We start from the raw sequence: 19,957 nt of genomic DNA, 5'->3' as shown, positions 1-19,957 counted from the left end.
ACTAACATTTTCCAAAAACATGATATGCAGAAGCAAATGCCCTTTTATACTTTCCTGACTTTACATCATACTACATAACAGAGAAAGGTAAAATATGAACATCAGTTGAAATTTTTCATCATAATGCAGCATACCATAACAAGCAGTAGCAACATGAATATGAAAGGGTAAAACATAAAAATTGTTTTATATGTGCCATACACCCAATCTGGAAGTGTAAACTGATTGGAGAAAACCTGATCATGAACGAGTCTAATGTATTGTGTATGTAATATATTTCTCAAATACATGCCTTTCAAATCAAAGTTTTCTGATCGCAATTAAATGCAATACACTGCAACATAAGAATGTTGTTGTTACATATATAAACCTTACCTCTTGTCAGGTTTCACTGGTTCATTGTTCTTATGCCATGTTACTTCACCACCTGCATCATCCAGTTCACAATGCAGAGTTATTTGATCCTTTTCTGTTATCTGCTGACTCTTCAGAACTTTTACAAATTTGTATGGATATTCTAAAAAAAATTGTTATATTCAAAAATATAGTAATTATACTCAATTATATTCATTATAAATGACACAACATTCACATAAATAATGTGTTCATTATACAGAGCTCTTATTTGGTGGCTGCGCCAATTCATGTTATTTTGACTGTAAATGTAAGTTATGGGTTCTTTTATTAATATGCAGGAAAATTATAAAGCTTAAAAAATTCTCATCCTTCCAAATTTAACAAGGAGAAATATGAAAAATATAATAACCAGTCAGAAAAGTCCAACATACAAAATCCTGCTAAAGCTCTGCATCTGCTATGCAGTATTGCCAACAAAAGAAAATAAGCCATGTATTTCCGAGGCACAGAATGTGTCACACATGTGTATATTACTTACCAATAATTGTGACTAAGGTTGTGGTTTTGTCTTGTTGTTTCTCAATTCTACAAGTATATTCACCACTGTCTTCAATCTCACAATTTTTAATCGTCAGTCGACAAACTCCAGACATCTCCTTAGCAGTGTCATACTTATCATCATCCTATATAAAAAAAGATTTGTGAATCCATATTCAATACTGTAATTAAACCACATTTAAATGTGTTCCGCAATATATAACATAACCTAAAAGTTTCAGCTGCAATGTATTTACATTTTATATATTACAAAATGTATTTATTTTTGTGTTAAACATCTACTTTAAAAACATCACAGAATAATTCATTGAATGCCATAGTTCATAATTAAGACTTCACATATACATTCCATTCAGCATAGAACTACTCAACACTTGTTTTAACAATTATAATCAAATAAATAAATTGAATAATTAGTATTGTGTCAGAAAGCAACAAATTCCAACTAAATTTTGTTAAGCCTCATTCAATTTGTGCATTTACTTTTATTAGATTCAATACATGATGTACGTGTTTTACATACAGAAATCTTCTTATCTCCTCTCCACCAGGACACCATTGCCATACTGCTATTCACAGTACACTCCATTAGTGTCTCATGTTTTGTAAATCCATCAGTCTTCTTACTAAGGGGTTTCAGGAATGAATAAACTGCTTCCGGTTCTATATAAATATTTAACAGAGTATCAGGCACTGGCATCTTAATTTTAATGTTACCTTTGAGATTTTGGAAACTAAAATGTTACTGAAGCAACAAAAAAATTCATGGAAAGAGTGTTTTGTTTTTATAAACTCATTTTTCAATTATATTCAAAATAACACGTAATCTAAGTGGGATTTAAGGTTCTAAGAGTAGTAAATATGAAGATGACAGTGATCTGGGTTATATTGCCATGTAGTCCTGTAGAAGTTTACCAGTGTTCCAGAGGTCCTTGCAGCCTCCATCATCCTGATGATGGAGGCAGCAAGGACCTCTGAAATATTAGTAAACTTCTACCAGACTACAAGACACCATAACCCACAAGTCAACCATCAATATGTAATCTGACTCTTCCATGATAATCTTGATTTTGTAAGAAAGCATAAAATCAATTCTAAACGTTCAATAATACACCAGTACTAGAATAATGAAATCAGATTTAGTCACACAGAGTAAGAAAAAGTGTAATTTATTAAATGCAAACTTAACACCATGTTAAGTAACAATTATGAAAAAGAGGATGTGGTTGACTTACCCTCTACATCTAGGTAAGCTGTGCAAGCGATGCCAGCAATCTCAATTGTGTATTTTCCAGTATCTTCCACCTTGGGAGTACTGATGATTAATTTGTACACATCATTTTCATTAACAAACTTGTACTTTGATCCAGAGAATAATTCCTATAAAAAATCAAAGTTCTTTTCTAGACCTATGTTAAGATATTTGTTCTGAAGTGCAACATTACAGCAAATCCTCAGCCAATTTGATAAAAAAATTGTATTATGTACTTTTAACCTACCTGTCATTTACTTCTCATTTCTGGAATTATTTTAAGTGACAAATTTAAAAAAAAATACTCGTGTGCATCTTTCTTGAGCTTCCATCTGAGCTACACATGTAACTCACAATAACCTTCTATATTAAATAAAAAATACCACTAAAAGACTTGTTTAAATCACTAAGATTGCCTTTATGTGATTTATCGAATTCTTTGCAGTGCATATAGCCTATACAATAAATTACTCAATCTAAAACTGTCTACAGAAAGTTGCAATTTTCAAATCTGTAGCCCTGCAGCATCACACCAAGTTCTACATTAAATTATCAGTGACTTTTACATTATGAATCTATAATACGTTTGGGAAAAAATATATTCTCTACTATCAAATTATATCATTATATTTTAGCACTTAGTCAAATCCCAGAATTAAATTCCAACTGGCACTCTAGTAGTTCAAGCACTTACATACCCTAATCCCATAATATAAAGGTTACACAGTCAATTTAATATGTCACATTGTCTCAGATACATACACACACTGAAACAAGCAATAATATAATAACATCTTTCATTATTGATATATACCAAAATAATTTTAATTTTCAGTATCCACTTCATTAATATTAGCTCCTACCGATAGTGCAAAATCAATACTTACATCTTTTCGAAAGAACCACTTTGGTTTGGAATTAGGTTTGGAGAATATAGCCTCAAACACTACTTTCTTGTCCTTTCCTTCTTTTGCATGTTGGTCTACTAAAGGCTTCAAGAAGGATTCTTGTTTCTAGATAATCAAAAGATCAAACATATAATTTTACATTCTCAGTTAAGATAGAACATATTTTATGAAAAGTGATGATGGTGAAGTTGCCTCCTAATTAAACTGCCATACTTAACACCTTTGAGGAATCTGGAAACATAACTTATTTTAAACAAAACAATAAAATACAAAAGACAGATGTAAGAAGAAGAAATTCTAGAAAGATAAATTAAAAATATAAAGAAACACAGAAGAAATAATTAATCCAAGGAAAGAAAAGAGAAGATGTAAAAGTAAATAAACAATAATAATAATAACAAAAACAGGATGTCTGAAATTCATAAGAAAACATATGAAACATAAGAAAAGAAAGTTCACATCTTTCACCTTAGTCAAAGACTGAACTTTTGAAGTTGAAGAATCTTTATGATTCGATAGTAAATGCAAGAAGAGTAAAATCAAATAAAACTATGAAAGAATGTTGACAAAACTATAAGAAGCACCAATACCAATTATAAATATATAAATAACCCATTCTCTTGACTACCTAAGTTTCTAAAATCAATATTATGATGTACATTTATATTCCACAAACTTATTTCACTATCAAAGTCAATTTATTATTCAATTCAATTATCCTAATGTCATTGTCAGAGGGACTGAAACATCATGTAGGTTTAACTCTATTTCATACAAAGAGAAAATTTGTCTCACATGAGTGCATTATTATTCCCAAAATATATAAATATATGGTATAAAAGACGTCAGCTTTATGATATTTATATATTCATACCAAAGGCACCAGTGAATAACAGACAAGTACTGACCAATTGAAAATTCAGGTTCTGACAGCAGCAAGTGTAAAGATATATGTCTTCTGGGTTGTTGCACCATGTAGTCTGGTAGCAGTTTACCGACATTTCAGATGCGCTTGTTGCCTTCATCATCAGGTTGATTGCCTGAAATGTTGGTAAACTGCAACGAGACAACATGGTGCAACAACTCAGAAGACAGTCATCTTCACGCACTGACAAAATTTGATAAAATTAACAGCAATAAATTCACTGCAATTAAATGAGGTTACTATCAAGCATTTCTTCCACATGTGTGGATATAAAATTTATGAATAGAAATTTATACAATAATAATATTACTATAAATAAATAATTCAGTAAATTTTGTACAGCTTTCAGTATTATGGGAAATATTAACTACATATAAATAAATACTTTTGTAAAGAAGAGATATATAAATGTTCTGCATTTAGACATACTGAATTATACTTTATAATTTTGAAATTATCAAATCTTTTTTTGATTATTACAAGGCATAACATTTAATTCAATTTGGATAAGACAACTAAAATGGGAAAAATATTTGAATTGCTTATAAAGAATATGCTTTATCAATAAAAAAGGGTATTAAACATAAATTTTTATGGGCTGTGTATATTTAATAACTGAGATTTTTAAACATAAATTAATTAAAAATACAAAGCCATAATTTGGATATAAAACTCTAATTTCAATAATAATTGTATTTCCATGGCATACCATTCAGAAATATAAAATGGGTATATTTACAAACTTCCTAATTCTTGAACTATATTTTTAATTACTGTTAAGTGTTACTATTTATTATGACTTCTATTATCACATACACATTAGTGTTAAGGTTACTGTAGTTTAAAACATCTCTTAAAACTTCCTATAAAGTGCTGTGTACTTTTGTTGCCCAGAATTTTGTTTTTATTTAATTTCAATTTGGGATCTCCCATAATATGGCTACACTAAAAGAAAATACAGTAATGACAAACACAGTGATAAAGGCAAATTGATATTGAAAATTCAAACTTTAACATATGAGGAGTTCAGTAATTCAGTTATATTCAAGTACTTTAAATATTCATTTGAAGATAAATTTGAGAACTGAGAATATGTACAACTTTTTTCATTCATTGCACTCAATGTGAGAACAGCAAATGTTTTACATGATGCACCTGACTGTAAGTTAAGAAATAATTGATTTAAAAATATTAAACAACTATTAGATACTATAATATAATTATTTCAATAATTATCTTTGCATATTTTAAGTAGCATTATATCACTCATATTTGCTCATTTAATATTGCTGTATTAAAAGCTGATGACAATCTTTAAAATGTGAATGGTGTGATGGTTAATACCTCAATAACAGTCACAATCTGAGAAATGGGATAATGCTTTAATTAATTTTTTTCTCATTTTGTTGGTAATAAATTCTCTAAAAACAACAATCACATTAAAACTTTTTACTCAGATTCTTGATACCAAGTCTCTAAGAAACATATACACAAATGCATCCATCACTTGTGCCACATCCTATAAAACACTATTTTTGCTGACATATGGTCACTGTTCAGAGTAGAATACAAAATCATGAATATTTATGTACATGCTTGCATCACACATTCCACATTTTCTGACATAAATTGAACTTTTCTTGGGATTTCCTCTATTTGATCAATGTTGCATTAGTTTCCACTGAGATACTGTAATTTATGATGATTAGAGAAAGCATAAAAAGGAGAGAAAACACTGTCAGGCCATTGTAAATCATGCCCATTCTTAATACCTACTTAGAATGTCTGTGACAAATTTAATTCATAAGAGCATACATTATAACAAGATGCATGTAGTATTTGAAGGTAGTGAATATTAGCTTTCATTATTATTATGAAAATGTTAGACTTTAATTTTAATATCATCTCAATAATGGGTAATCATACAAACGTTGGTCCTTCAGTATGCATATTAATCACTGATCTATTTCTAAAGTTAAAACAATTTTACTCTGTATACTTTTAAAAATTATAGAATTTATAGTAAACCAGGATGTTTATTTAACACAATGGTGTAATTAAAGCACAGTCGGAAGGTCCATTTTAACACTTATTAAATCATATCAGTTAGACAACATGTTTATGATGGTGAAAACATATAAGACATTATTAAATAATATACTGTAACATCAAAGATACATACAACATAAAATTAAAATCAACTACATAAACATATACACTAATTATTACACAAATTCATATCCTGGCAACAAGAGTGAGAAGACAAGTCCTTGGGCAGAGCAGCAGAACAGAAGAACAGCAGATGTAAGTAAAGATACATGGAACAAAACTATTTCTAAGACATATTAATCCAACCTCCAACTTCTCAAAGTGGTGGAGAACTGGCCAATCAGGTATAAGCTCCGCCAAGGATGGTCTCCGTGATGGCAGTTTTTCACTATTCTAAAACACAAAATTAGAATTATGTGAAACTTGCACAGTATCTACAGAGACACTCTGCTTTCACACAAAGCTGATGAGGTGTTAAATCTTGGTAGAATGCAAAGTGAGTTCGTGTAAAATCTGCAGTATGTTACTAAATAATATGTACATGTGAGTATGTAGCAGTGTTACTGTGCAGTGAAAGCAAATATTCCTTTTACACATTGTGACTGAAAATAAAGACAAAAAAATTCATTACAATAGAAACAGAAGATCTAGGAAATAAACAGATCAAAACTGAGGGTATTTTGTTGGTGCCAGGGTAAACAGATATTGTCTAACAATTTCAACAGAAGTAAGATTGCTACATTACAAACCTTTTTCATGTAACTTGTATTTCTAATAATTCTTTTATTTGTCAAATTCTTAGGACTTACAATATTCCTTTACTCTGGTATCACTGAATTACTACTATCAATTTTAACAATGTTAATAAAAAAGATCTCTTAGATTATTAACATAAATAAAAGAATTTAGAAGATGAATCTAGAGCAGACAAGTAAGCATAAATCAAACCAAATCAAAAGTGTGAGTCTAGTGTACAAATTAATGGATGTAATGACATAATAAAAGTAACACTAAATTAGAAAAAATTAAAGATACTAAAAATAAAGACCATCAAGAGGGAATTACAAAACTCTGTTTAAGACTAACAAAAGACTTTTAAATTTGTTGGGAAATATAATTACTAAAGCCATAAGTGTGTGTCTGTATACTGTAGTAATAATATATGTTTGTAAAATCTACCCAAAAATTTTCCCAAATGAATGGGGATCAACTATCGTTATGATTTTCTCTATAATATTAAACAGCAGAAAATGTGACTGATGCTATATAAGCCTTGTATCTGAAAATAAAATGTTTTAGGAAAGTGATACAGAAGTAAATAAATATACTTGACGTAAGATTTGAGGTTTTCACAGTGGTGAGTATGAAGATTTCCGTCTTCTGGGTTGTTGTGCTGTGTAGTCTGGTCACAGCGCAACAACCCAGAAGACAGAAATCTTCAAATATACTTGACATATAATGAGGCACTACCCAAAATATGTTTAGAGGGACCCATGCAGTAATTACTGAAAATATTGTTAAGGACAATGTGAAAATGTATTTTAATAACAAATATTATTATACAAAGAAAAAATGGCAATAAGAGAAAGTCTCCGATTAGAAAACTGTACTGATGAAGTATATTAAAAAGATGCCTGCTCAGTTATAAGGTAATATTAAATTAAATAGGGTGATACAAAACAGTTAATTAGCATTCATACTAGGCAATCAGGGTAAGAATGGATTATAAGAACGTTCACAAAAGAAAATTATAAATTAAATAGCCATATAAAAGAGTATTCAAAAATGTAAAATTGAAAATTATGAACAATAAATAAATATAGGCTACATCATATATATGTCATATAGACTCTATATGCACATATATGAAGTACATCTCAAACAGCATCAGACCTCAGTCTTTCTGATGGATACTGATTGGAGCCGAGGCCAGTCTGGGATTAGCTGTGCAAGTGAGAACCTTCGCCCACTCCCAGATCGGGACACATTCTCCTGGTTATCCTGAGTAGTACAACAACAACATTTCCCAATCTTGAGCAACACCAAAATACACACAATATACTGACAATGAAGGCACAAAGCAACACATACCCACACAAACCAAAATTATGGCAACAACTTTTTGGAAAACAAACCCAAACAGGTAACTGTAAGGAAAGGAAGATCCTGTCACCCTGGCATGTATAGCCACATAAATAAAGCTGTCACATCCATGTAACATCATCTGACAGACTGAGCTCATCTGTAACTTCATAGTGGTAGTTTATAAGAACTATTATTTGCAATGAAAAGTTAACTGTTGACCTGTTGGCCTTTGTTGTAACAGCACAGACTGTGTTACACCAGATACAAAGAATTCAGCTCAACTACTCATATATTTTGCTTTTTGAAAATCAAATTATGTCACTTAAAATTCCCTGTTAGTCTCATTTTCTCCTTCTACATTATTGATGATTAATTATGGTGGTGGCAACTGCGTTTATCTTCTTATAGAAACAACAAGAAGCAGTGAACATGTTCTATACTGTGTACTGACAACATGTATTACAAACATACATTTTAGAGTATTTACATGACGTGGTAAAATACAAGAGGTTACAGAGACTTAGTGACATACAGTCAAACTCATTTATAATGAGCACAGTTATAACGAGGTCTTGGCTACACAGAGCTGACTCTTGGCAAAACATTAGAACTTTTCATGTCTGGAGAAGATAAAATATATTTTTTATATTTCTCCTGTTTCATTGGTCTTATAGTGCACAGCCATACTGGGGCATTTACCACTGAAATATGCTTAGTTTCATTACTAACAGTAAGCATTCCTTTCATGCAAAATAAGTGATTAACTATAACTTATTTTCGTACATAACCACATTAATAAACTTCAATGTTAATAAAAAAATTTTCCACAACACCACAGAAATGTTTTCAATTATGTGAATTTAATGGTCAAAAAAATTTATTCCATTGGGTATTCTTGTATTATAAAATTCTGAAGGTAAATAAATTATATTTAAATTAATTCAAGTCAAATAAGTCAATTCTAGGAAGATCCTTTATGTGATGTAATTAATTTTAAATTCATTTTTCCTCAACACGAGTAATATTGCCACATAGAAAAATCTCAAATAACCTAAAAAAGCTTCATCTTTTGACATACACAATACCTCACCTCACAATACAAATACAAGAAAATATAGACACTAGCACATATATCACAGAAGTCTTGAAAAAAGAAAGTGAAATAAAGAAGACCCAAGTACAGGTTTAGTATTAACATCAAATAGAACAGTTTCATAGTTATCGTGACAGAAAAAGATGCTGCACATTCCAACACTGAAATAAGACATTTGGAATTGCCTTCCACATGTAACTGAAACCTGAAATAAAGGCTGAAATGTAGGTACATATACAAGTTATACTGTTTACATATTATTATTTTGTTATATTTGTACATAAAAACAATGCAATATGCAAGAATGGACCCATCAGTTTTTGCCTACATAAATAATATAATACAGGTTATGGATAGAGTATGATTTAACCAACAATACACCAGTGTGCTTCAGGACTGTAACAGCTAGCAATGTGTGATGCATGAACACAATATCAATAGGATCAGCCTTGACTGTCAGGTTAGACCTTGCCCAGTGTATACAAATTTATGAAAAATAGAGATCAGGAAATTAAAAAAGTACATAATCTGAAAAATCATAAAGGAAAGATAATGAAATCACAATAAAAGTCTACTACTTGTAAAATATTTTAAATACTCCTACTACTTATATTTACTGACATAAGCTTTTTAATACCTGTTTGTAGCTTAGATGCCTGGTAGCAGTAACTTATCTGTGATCATGGAGAAATAAATACATAATGTGAGATCTGAGGTTCTCACAGTGATGAAGGGGACAATTGTGGTGCTCTGGGCTGTGACACGGTAGCCTTGTAGGTGGCTACCAATGTTCTGGAGGAACTCATAGCCACATTTTCAGGCACAAGATGGAAGCAGTAAGTAAGCAGTAAGTTCCTCTGTAATGATGGTAATCATAAAAAAGACTAAATGGCATCATAACCCAGAAAACCAAAATCATAGCACTGGTAATATCCAGTAACAGTCAGTATGTTCAAGACAGGGGACAATTGATCATGTAACTACCAAATATTTTTGATGTTTAACAGTTTGGGTCAAAATACATGTGTTTCGGGGAATTATCATCAGTTGGAAGACATACATTAGCATAAAAATATTTTTTCTTATAATCAATGTGAACAGTTTTCATTGTAAAGTAAATGCAAGAAAAATAGAAACTGAATGCAGGGGTTTTAATGGGATATGACTTTACTGTATGAAATTAATATTTTTATCATATGTATATGTGTATTATTGTGGGATTACATCTTACAATTTATTTCAATATACGTATTTAAGGATGTGTCCCGAATTTCTCTCTAAAGTATCTGTCTGTAAGATTTGAGGTTTTTACAGCGGTGAGTCTGAAGTCTGCAGTCTTCTGGGTTGTTGTACTGTGTAGTCTGATAGATGTCCACCAACGTTTCAGTGGTCATACTGCCTTCATCACCAGTCTACTGATACTGCTTTGATGATGGCCATATAGAGAATTCCACATACTAGTACAAGTACCACCTCATTACACAGTCACAGAATATCATAACCAAGGCAATGCAGCTTGATAGTGCTGAATGATATCGTTTTTATGAACAACACTTCCTGAAAGTCTGGTTCATCCTTGCATGTGCATTTGCTATGAATTATATATAATCACATATATTATGAATGTGTTTCTTGTATGAACAATATGTGAAGCAGTGGCTTACCTTCTCAACTTTCTTTAGTGTTGTGGTTGGTTTCTCCACCTCCTTCAAGTCGCCCCAATCTGGATCCTCCTTGTCTTTACCCCACTTTGCATACTTGCGTTTCTTTAGCATGGAACGGAAATCCATTCCACTTGCATCTGCGTAATACATTCAGTGCAATGACAGTAACTGATTAATTTTTTACAGTTTATTAATGGCACTGTCAGTAGCTCAGACTATACACCATTGGGACAGTAATTAATAAATACAGAAAACAATAATAAAACTTAAAATTAGTGTAATTTTAGTACCTTTCCTAATTTCGTGGTGAAAATGAACCAGTACTTTATCCCACTGAGCAGTCAGAGCTTTAGTAAGCCACTCGCCACACAAAAAATGTATTATATTTTGACTGTCAAGCAATGCAACATGTCTATAATATGATTAAATATGATGCTGTTTCTTGTATTGTTGCAATGTATATTTTTATTAAACAAATATTGTTTCACAGTTTCAAAACATCATTTGCAGTCAAAAATATTCCTGTACTAACTGACTGTTATATTTACATAGTTCCAAGATATATTCCCATTTATGTAATGTTAGTTTCTTTGACTTCTATGAAATATTATTAAATTAGAGTTTGAAAATAAAGTTTTTATTGGCCACTAGATGCAATATAGTTATGGAGAAATTATGTTATAATTTTGTGGCATCAATTCTAAAAACATTTAATTAACTGTAGGTCTGTGTACATATTTTGAAGATACTAAACCAAAAAATTATGCCAGTGGGTTAGTAATTTCCTTTCTTAAACTTCAATTTAAACTATCGTGAGTTAAATAACTCATTATTAAATTTCTTCTATTTCAGGTTTTCCTCAGTTTAATGTTCAAATTCACTGTCTTCCAGAGAAACATTATGTTCTGTTATCACTGAAATTAATTAAATGTTAGGAATTAAATCATTTTATTCACTGTAATATAAAGAAATGTGCAGCAATTATTTAGTAAGTTTTTCCACACTTATTATAAAGTTAGTTCAGGGAAGTGAATAATTTAGTAATGGTGAAATGTAAGCTCACCTGAGACATACAACTGTGTCTCGGCAGAATCTTCTCCATGTACATTGCTTACTGTAATTGTATATTTGCCTTCATCGTTGGGCTTAATCTTTCTCATACACAAGGTTACTGTATTTGTATCTCCAGCAGTTAGGAACTTGTATCGACCTCCTTCAATAATTTCTGTCATACCCTGGGAAAGAGGACAACATTTAAACAGTGTACGTGTTATTATGTGTTAAGATTCAATGTGTTAATGATTCAGGCCCTCATACTGTTGCAACATGAAACGTTATTTCATAAATTTAAAATTCTTGAGACACTACAGTCAGTAGAAGTTTGGAAATTTTAGTTAAAAAACTTTTAAGCAATTATATTCTACACAACTGAAGCAACCACAATGACCTATATTTCATGATAAACAACGAGTAGTTTCCTTAGCTGCAACCATTCTCCATTCAGCTACAAAGATTATCATAACTACATTGATACCCAAAATATTAATTTTGTATTTAAAAATTATATTCTCTTCTTACCTTGTACCACTTGAATGTGGGTGCAGGATTTCCTTCAACCTGAACTGTAATGTAGCCAATCTGATCTGCAAAATACACATTATATTTAATAAATCATAAACAGATGGATATGTAACATGCACAACAGAAAACATACCTTCACATGATTCTGTCTATAACAACATATCGAAGATGACTCGTAACATTTCCAACTTATATGGCAAATCATGAGAGGAATTTATAGGATTTTCTTAATAATAACTGTAAATATACTTTATGACAAAGTATCTAGCTGCATTTTACAACTTCTCATATGTCCCTAAAACATTTAGGGTATATAAAGTTGTATACATAAATATCTGTATGTGATTCACATTAAAATATTTATGACAGGGAAAGTTTGTTATCAGTTCTTGCATAAATCATGTGGGGAACAGGTTGTGTCACAGGAATGGGAGTGAGGTAGGTTGTTAGGTGGCAAGCAGTGGTAACAATACAATCAGAATTGACCAAAACACTGTTTATTTACTGGTAATGAGCCTGAATTATTTTTAAACAAGGTACCATATGAACTTCAGGAGTTGGTCATTTAGTTTAAAAAGAGAAACTGAACAGGACAGAAATGCAATTTATTCCTATAGAAACAGAGCCAGAAGATAAAATAATCCAAACCTCAAACTAGTAACATCTCTTAGATTAATAAGCATCACATACCTTCTACTGCTGAGTAGCTCTCTTGGATATCAACTATTGATGGTGGCCCAGGATCTCCAATGGCTTTAAGAGGTGTACATGGCTTGTCAATCATCTCTCCCAATTCTGCAACACTTGGGCGCCGTACATCAGCACTTGGTCTTCTGCGCTATAATTAAAATTTGGAAAATAAGTTTTAAAGCATCTTGAATACATAAATACCTTTGAATTGTTATGCAAGATGTACACTTTACAACACTATGTTCCCAAAAATATATTAGGAAATTGTAGGAAAACAAATCATTATATGAGAGACTTTTGACAACTCAAACCTGAGGAAGCTCTGTTACTTGAAAGAATAGTAATAACTATTTTAACTAACTGACTGTCCCAATATTATTTACTGTTCCTGAACTGTGTATAAAATATTCCCAACAGTACGTTAAGATGTATATCTTAATCAACTTCAATATTTTGCTTCACTAATAAATGATTTACAGAAAATAACAGAAATGGCAAATTCCATAAACATCCAACTTATATGAACATCTTGAGCATAAAAAATAAAATAATTTTTGCACTTTGAACAATGGAGAATGTCATTTTAACTTACCTTAACAGAATATATTTAAAAACATATATTTATACACATATATAAATCATATAAAAATGTATTTATAGGTATATGTATATAAATACATATTGCATATGCATATGTATACATATTTATACATATAAATATATACACATATATACTTACATACAACACATACAACCTACACTGGAAAACACATGGAGCACACTTGGGATAAATCCAGGATATTAGTAACAAGCCTTCAAGATTTGTATTATAATATAATACTGATTTCAAATGAATAATAAAAACATAAATTAAACAAATCAAAGTAACACAATAAAGTAAATATTGAAATAAAAATAAATAAAACACAAGAGGAAAGAAAAATATTTACATTATATCACTTCAAGCAGGCAGATAATTTACATGTCATTTGTGAGGTGTCTATTCTACAACATGTAAATTGTGCTCAGACTGCAGCACTGCCAATTCAATTACAACTGCACAATGCCAGCCGAGGCATTAACAGCAGCCTACTCTATGATATTTGCTGTCAACACAGACTACACAACCAGGAATTCAAGTCATACAATGAGGCTCTTGTTTTATTTGTTTTAATTGAAGCAACTGATAAGAGACACTGAAGATGTTTATGTATATTTAATACTGTATTAAAGCTGTTATGTTTAAATCAGAAAGAAAATTACATATTCATTCTTTCAATTTTGTGTTCATTTAAAGAAACTTAAAAAAGGGTTTTTGTAATAATCATACTGAACACTGATTTAATATAAGGAACTGAGGTATTCCATCTTGTTATTTGCATGAAAGAAAATCATCTCTCTAACCTTTTGATAGTGTCCACTTTCCTTCTTTGTCCAGTAAATCACTTCCCTGTATTAAACGTATTGATTGCTATTTCTTTCTTACAGGAAGTCACTTCTTAATTCTATGTAGATTACCAATATTTATGAGTCAAGTAAGTTACAAGCCTACAGTATTTTGTACATCATACAGTTATTTAGTTTTAATGATTATACTGATATATTTATGAGTCAAGTGAGTTATACAGTATAAGCTTTGTAAATTTATGTATAATTATTTACATTAAATAATGACTGTATGATACAGAAAATTCTTTTATATTTATGTCTATATTGTAAGCGATTTCTAGTTTACTCATACTTAACACTACAATTTTTTTTTTGGTCACACCAATCCTAAATTGAAATCACAAAATATGCTGTGAAATAGTAACGTTAGTTGCTTACAATCACTACAGCCTTGTACTATGTATTATCAAAATTCAAAATGTTGAAATTACAGGCCAATATGTACAAAAGTTTCTATACCAAAACTATTTCATTTTCACACCATCTTGTTATAATTTTGATTTATTGTTTGTTCAGTATATTTATATGATTTACTTTATTGAACAAAAGCCTACTTGTTTAACTGTGAAACATTGCTTTCTAAACTACCTTACAGAAAGACATTTTTCATCCACTGAATCTAACCTGCTTGTCCTTCTCGTCTTGCAGTTGTCCAGGACGAGATCCCTTCCTCTGTTATATTAGAACAAAAAATGTGTAAGAATAAAACAAAACAAAACAAAACAAAATAATAATAATAATAATAATAATAATAATAATAATAAAGTCTGATTAATACACAACTTATGAATAATAAAATAATGAAAATAAACAACTGAACTAAAGATATAAAGCAAAAATTTAAGGAATAAATGTGAAACAAGCAATAAAAACAATACAAATCAAACTGAAACAAAAATATAAAATGCTGTAATTCTTTGGCATTCTTAGCATCTGAATTGAGACTAATATAACTGAATTACCATGAAATGTATGGCATACTTTGTAATTTGTTATATTTTCTACGCTGATTCTCTAAAACCAAATCTTCAATTTTGAAGTATAAATAAATAAAATACAATAATTTTAGTGCATCATTTATATTTAGCTCACATTTTTTTTTTAATTATACATATTTAATAATGAGAATAAAATATTTTTATGCACTATGGAATGATGCACTAAATTTCAGAAACAAGAATTCATTCCAAAGGAATTAAGATACCCTGATATTCATGAAAACCAATCCAGATAAGAAAGGAAGTATAGATAGTAGCTAGGCACATCCATCTACAAGATAAATCAAGTTCCAGGAAACAAATCAAACCAAAAGATATGCCAAAGAATGAGGTCAGCTTTGTGCTACCCGCACACAAATCTCACCTTTGAATCTAAAACCTCACCAGGCCGCAATTTTCCAACCTGTAGACAAATAATTGAAATGACAGCAAATGAAATGAAACAAGGAACAAAGCCAGATGGTTGGGAATAAGTTTGTAGAACTTATATGTTTACTTGATGTAGGAATGCTAGGGACATCAAGACAAAACAGGGATACGCAATAAAACAATACAAAAAACAGTTCACAGAATAAAACCCTGTTGAAATAAAAGAAAAGAAAATTAAAATATCACACTGGTACGAATTTCATTAAAAGATAATAAAATGGTTATTCTGTTATATTATATAAATAAACTGTTTTTGTATTTCACAGTTATCAGTAAAATGGTTCTTTAAAAGAGACCAACTGAAATCATAAGGGTTCTATATGCAGAACAAAAGAATAACAAATGAAGCAACTGAAAATAAAACTTTTGCATATATTAATAAATAAAGGAATAAAATATAATAATGAAAGTGAATATTGGCAAATATGGCCTTTAGTAGCATCAGAAGAAAGATGGAGCACTTTGGTCAGTCTCACCTTTCTCTCATCCAAGACTTCACCAGGTCGTAACTTCCTATTCTCCTAAAAGAGAAATAAAACATATGAGGGCATAATTATGAAAATACCAGTTGTGTCACCATTACTGGATTCATCTGCATATCATTAATCAAAGTGTATAGGAATAGGTAACTTCCATTTGTGCACAGTTAATTTGCAATGCCTTAGTAATTGCAAGACAGAAGCTGACTGAGAGACTGACTGAATGCATGAGTATTCTGCAAATCTAAATTATTAGGGAAATACTGTTATATGGTATGATTAAATCAACACTTTCAAAAAAGTGTTTTACAATTCTGATTTCATTAAGATGAACTTGTTGAAAACTATTACACGTAAAGATTATAAATGAAAGTTAATTTTATATGAGACAATGTCACAACCTAGAATTTCACATACTATCTAAATTTAAGAAAAGGGCCTTATTTTAAATTCTAAAATTGAACTTTATGAGCAATATGTACATATAAATCTCAGAGAATGAAACTCACTTCCATAGCAAAGAATTGAGCTAGTAATCTGTGAAACTTCACAATATATGCACTGTACAGTCCATATCAACATTTCAAATGTCATTAGGCTTCTGAAGAAAATCAAGACTATACCTATTAATATTCTGTATCTCTTTCAACGGTCTAAATGTATTTCTCCACCCTTAAACCTGATACTGACATACATAGAGCAAAGACTTGTTACCATGCGTTAAAATTTTATCCATTGTTAGAATATTAGGTTTCTGTACATGTAGCATTAGATCAATTTACTTAACTTTAAGAGCATAAAATTTAATTTAGTGTTTCTCAAAGGCCATTTCATGATAGATTACTTTGCACAAAAAAAGGTTAAACTAAATATACCGCACAGTTGGCTTTTTGGTAATATTTAACAATTTAATGGTATGTTTTGTGGTTCAAAGGTACAATGTATGTTATATGCATCTTGATTTTAAAAGAAATGTGTGACCCACACAGCCCTCTTTCGAATGTGAATACATATACACTTCATTTTGTGTCAATGAATATCATCAAATTATATGCTGTAAAACTCCTTCCTGTTAAATCAGTAGACGTATTTGCAAGAAGTATAACCCCTTTCATTCATGCTGTTGCCCATTGAGAAACACAGTTACATGAGCCATAAAATATAAAATATACACTAGAATAAATTAAACAAAATACACATATGTTCAGGCAATTAAAGCATAGCATTCATAGAAGTTAATTACTGGCTAAAATCAGACAAGAAATTAATAATAATTATAGTAATGGTGGTGGTGGTGGTGATAACAAAACAACAATAATGAAAGCTTCTTGCTGTGACAAAACATAATATAAATAAATAAAATGTTTAATAAGTGGATGATAATCACAAACACTGAAAAATAAAGCTGAACCACATACTCTTAAAGGAAGAGAAAGAATGTATGATCATTAATTTGCCTAACGTTCGTTTATCACATCCTATATTTCAGTTTCTTTATAAATTATTCATCAAAGTCAAGTGAAATAAACTGTTTATCCCTTTAATGTATTTGTGGTAAATTTCTCAAGAAACCATGCATATGAGTCTCATCCCTTAGTTATGTGTTAAATTAATTAATTATGACAATAAAACTGCCATCACATTGAATGCAAGGAAAATATGACTGAACTGAATTGCAGGGTTTTCTTTTTGGCTAGGTCACACTTCTTGGATCAAGCTTGCCTTTAGGCTGAATTCAGAAAATAGAAAATAAATATGTCTTAACCACCAACATTGTTATGATCAAACATGTAATTCTTCTAGAAAACAATATTTTGTTTATGAATGTTATAATAACAGTCACACATCAGTGTAGGTAAATATACTGTTAACTGTTTTCAATATGATTCTAAATATTTAAAATAGGCAATTATTTTTGATCCGAGAATTGCATAAGTGGGTTAATGACAGTTAATGGGAGTAAAAGTCTTCCAGATTTGAGATTTGAGGTTCTCACAGCAGTATAGATGTCAATCGTGGTCTTCTAAGATCCAACACTGTATAGTGTCACAGGTTATTTACCCATTTTTAAAAGGAACATATTGTCTCCATCTTCAGTTAATATGCGATTCTCAGTGATAGTAACCACCTACATGACTACAATGTCACAATCCAGATAACCACAAATGACATTGTACATATCTGCAAACATTCACTTTCACTTTGGCTTTTTAAAGTAATAATAATAAAACAATGACAAGAATACAAACCATGCTTTGAACTTAGAATCAAAATTATCTTACCATGACCTATTCACACACACATTAGGAGTATCAAGATAAAGATCATTAATAGAGCAATATAATACAGCATGTAAGATTCTGGCACCCAGGTATAGCACATACAAGCTGTACAACTTCAAATATTATACTTAGTTACAACATACACAGATATACAAATAAAACACTGTTTTACCACATTTACGAGATTCTTGGTGGGAAGTTTCATAACACTCCAGTTATGTAAAAACTCTGTTTAAAATGTGACTTATGCACCTATTATCCACATAATAATAGGTGAAAACAAAAGTAATAAGCATTAGCACATGTGATGACAGTTACTGTTGAGTAAGCATATGTACAGCTGTAAAAGACATGGCAAACACACATAAATTCCATGATGTATTTCTTCAGTTGTCATGATTCCATGCAGTGCTCAAAATTTAACTATAAAACAGAAACAGACCATGGTGTAAGAATTAGTTTAAAGGCATATATTACAAATTATAAAATACACTGTTTATCTAAAGTGTAGAATCTAAATGCTGGTGTTGCTGACCTTTCCTGCAAGATCAGTGGCTATTTTCAGTTCTGAAAATTTGACTTGAGCACATTGGGATAGATTTATATACAATATATAAATGGGACACATACAAACAGGAAGCAGGTACTTCCACAGGTGATGCTGAAGTGAAAATACCTTTGACCTCAAGTAGCACACAGACACAGAGCAAAGATTTCAGATTTTGTTCTTATAAAAGTGACATGTAATTAGGAAAGATCTGAACAAGAATGCAATTTTAAAGCAATTTGAAATACATGTCAAATCCAGACACAAGTCTGTGTTTCCTGACAGCATACTTGGCAGGGTATTCATCTCCCTCCAAGGTAACAATTTTAATAACGGACTTTCTGTATGGGGATTTATTGTAGAGTAATTTACTTTGTGAATTTTATTTTACTTTGTCTGTTTCCCTTTACATTCATTCATCAAATATTGAATTTGTTTAATCATCTCAAGTTCATAAAGTGCTAAGTAACATACTAGAAAAGGTGCAGATAGAATTGTACAGAACAACTTCATTCTAATCAATTTCCTTTTGCCAAAAGTCTGTGGTTAAGAACATTTCAAGTTTCAAACTTTCTCAAATTTCTTTGTCTCTCTGCAGTATGTTTTGTACT

General features: G+C 30.5%; 1 protein-coding gene across 29 annotated transcripts in view; it reads right to left on the bottom strand.

Moving 5' to 3' along the window:
- bt (projectin protein bent) overlaps positions 1-19,957 on the bottom strand; it is a 173,325-nt gene that overhangs the window by 84,030 nt on the left and 69,338 nt on the right. For 19 of the 29 annotated variants that reach the window (XM_087356134.1, XM_087356133.1, XM_087356141.1 and 16 more), the window contains 12 exons: positions 16,515-16,559; positions 15,974-16,012; positions 15,236-15,283; positions 13,163-13,310; positions 12,470-12,534; positions 11,955-12,126; positions 10,892-11,028; positions 3,055-3,180; positions 2,151-2,295; positions 1,439-1,578; positions 896-1,040; positions 376-517 (listed from right to left, as the gene is read on the bottom strand). In XM_087356134.1, the coding sequence (XP_087212260.1) occupies positions 376-517; positions 896-1,040; positions 1,439-1,578; positions 2,151-2,295; positions 3,055-3,180; positions 10,892-11,028; positions 11,955-12,126; positions 12,470-12,534; positions 13,163-13,310; positions 15,236-15,283; positions 15,974-16,012; positions 16,515-16,559 (1,352 nt within the window). The remainder of the gene's footprint in view (positions 1-375; positions 518-895; positions 1,041-1,438; positions 1,579-2,150; positions 2,296-3,054; positions 3,181-10,891; positions 11,029-11,954; positions 12,127-12,469; positions 12,535-13,162; positions 13,311-15,235; positions 15,284-15,973; positions 16,013-16,514; positions 16,560-19,957) is intronic. The other 10 variants (XM_087356138.1, XM_087356159.1, XM_087356163.1 and 7 more) reach the window with 5 other exon arrangements.

This window comes from Zootermopsis nevadensis, unplaced genomic scaffold (assembly GCF_977971745.1).
Source record: "Zootermopsis nevadensis isolate Lab colony 2312 unplaced genomic scaffold, Znev_1.0 Znev_ptg000025l, whole genome shotgun sequence".
Taxonomy (NCBI): domain Eukaryota; kingdom Metazoa; phylum Arthropoda; class Insecta; order Blattodea; family Termopsidae; genus Zootermopsis; species Zootermopsis nevadensis.
The sequence above is the reverse complement of the archived record's forward strand: the minus strand, read 5'-3'. Positions and strand labels throughout refer to the sequence as shown.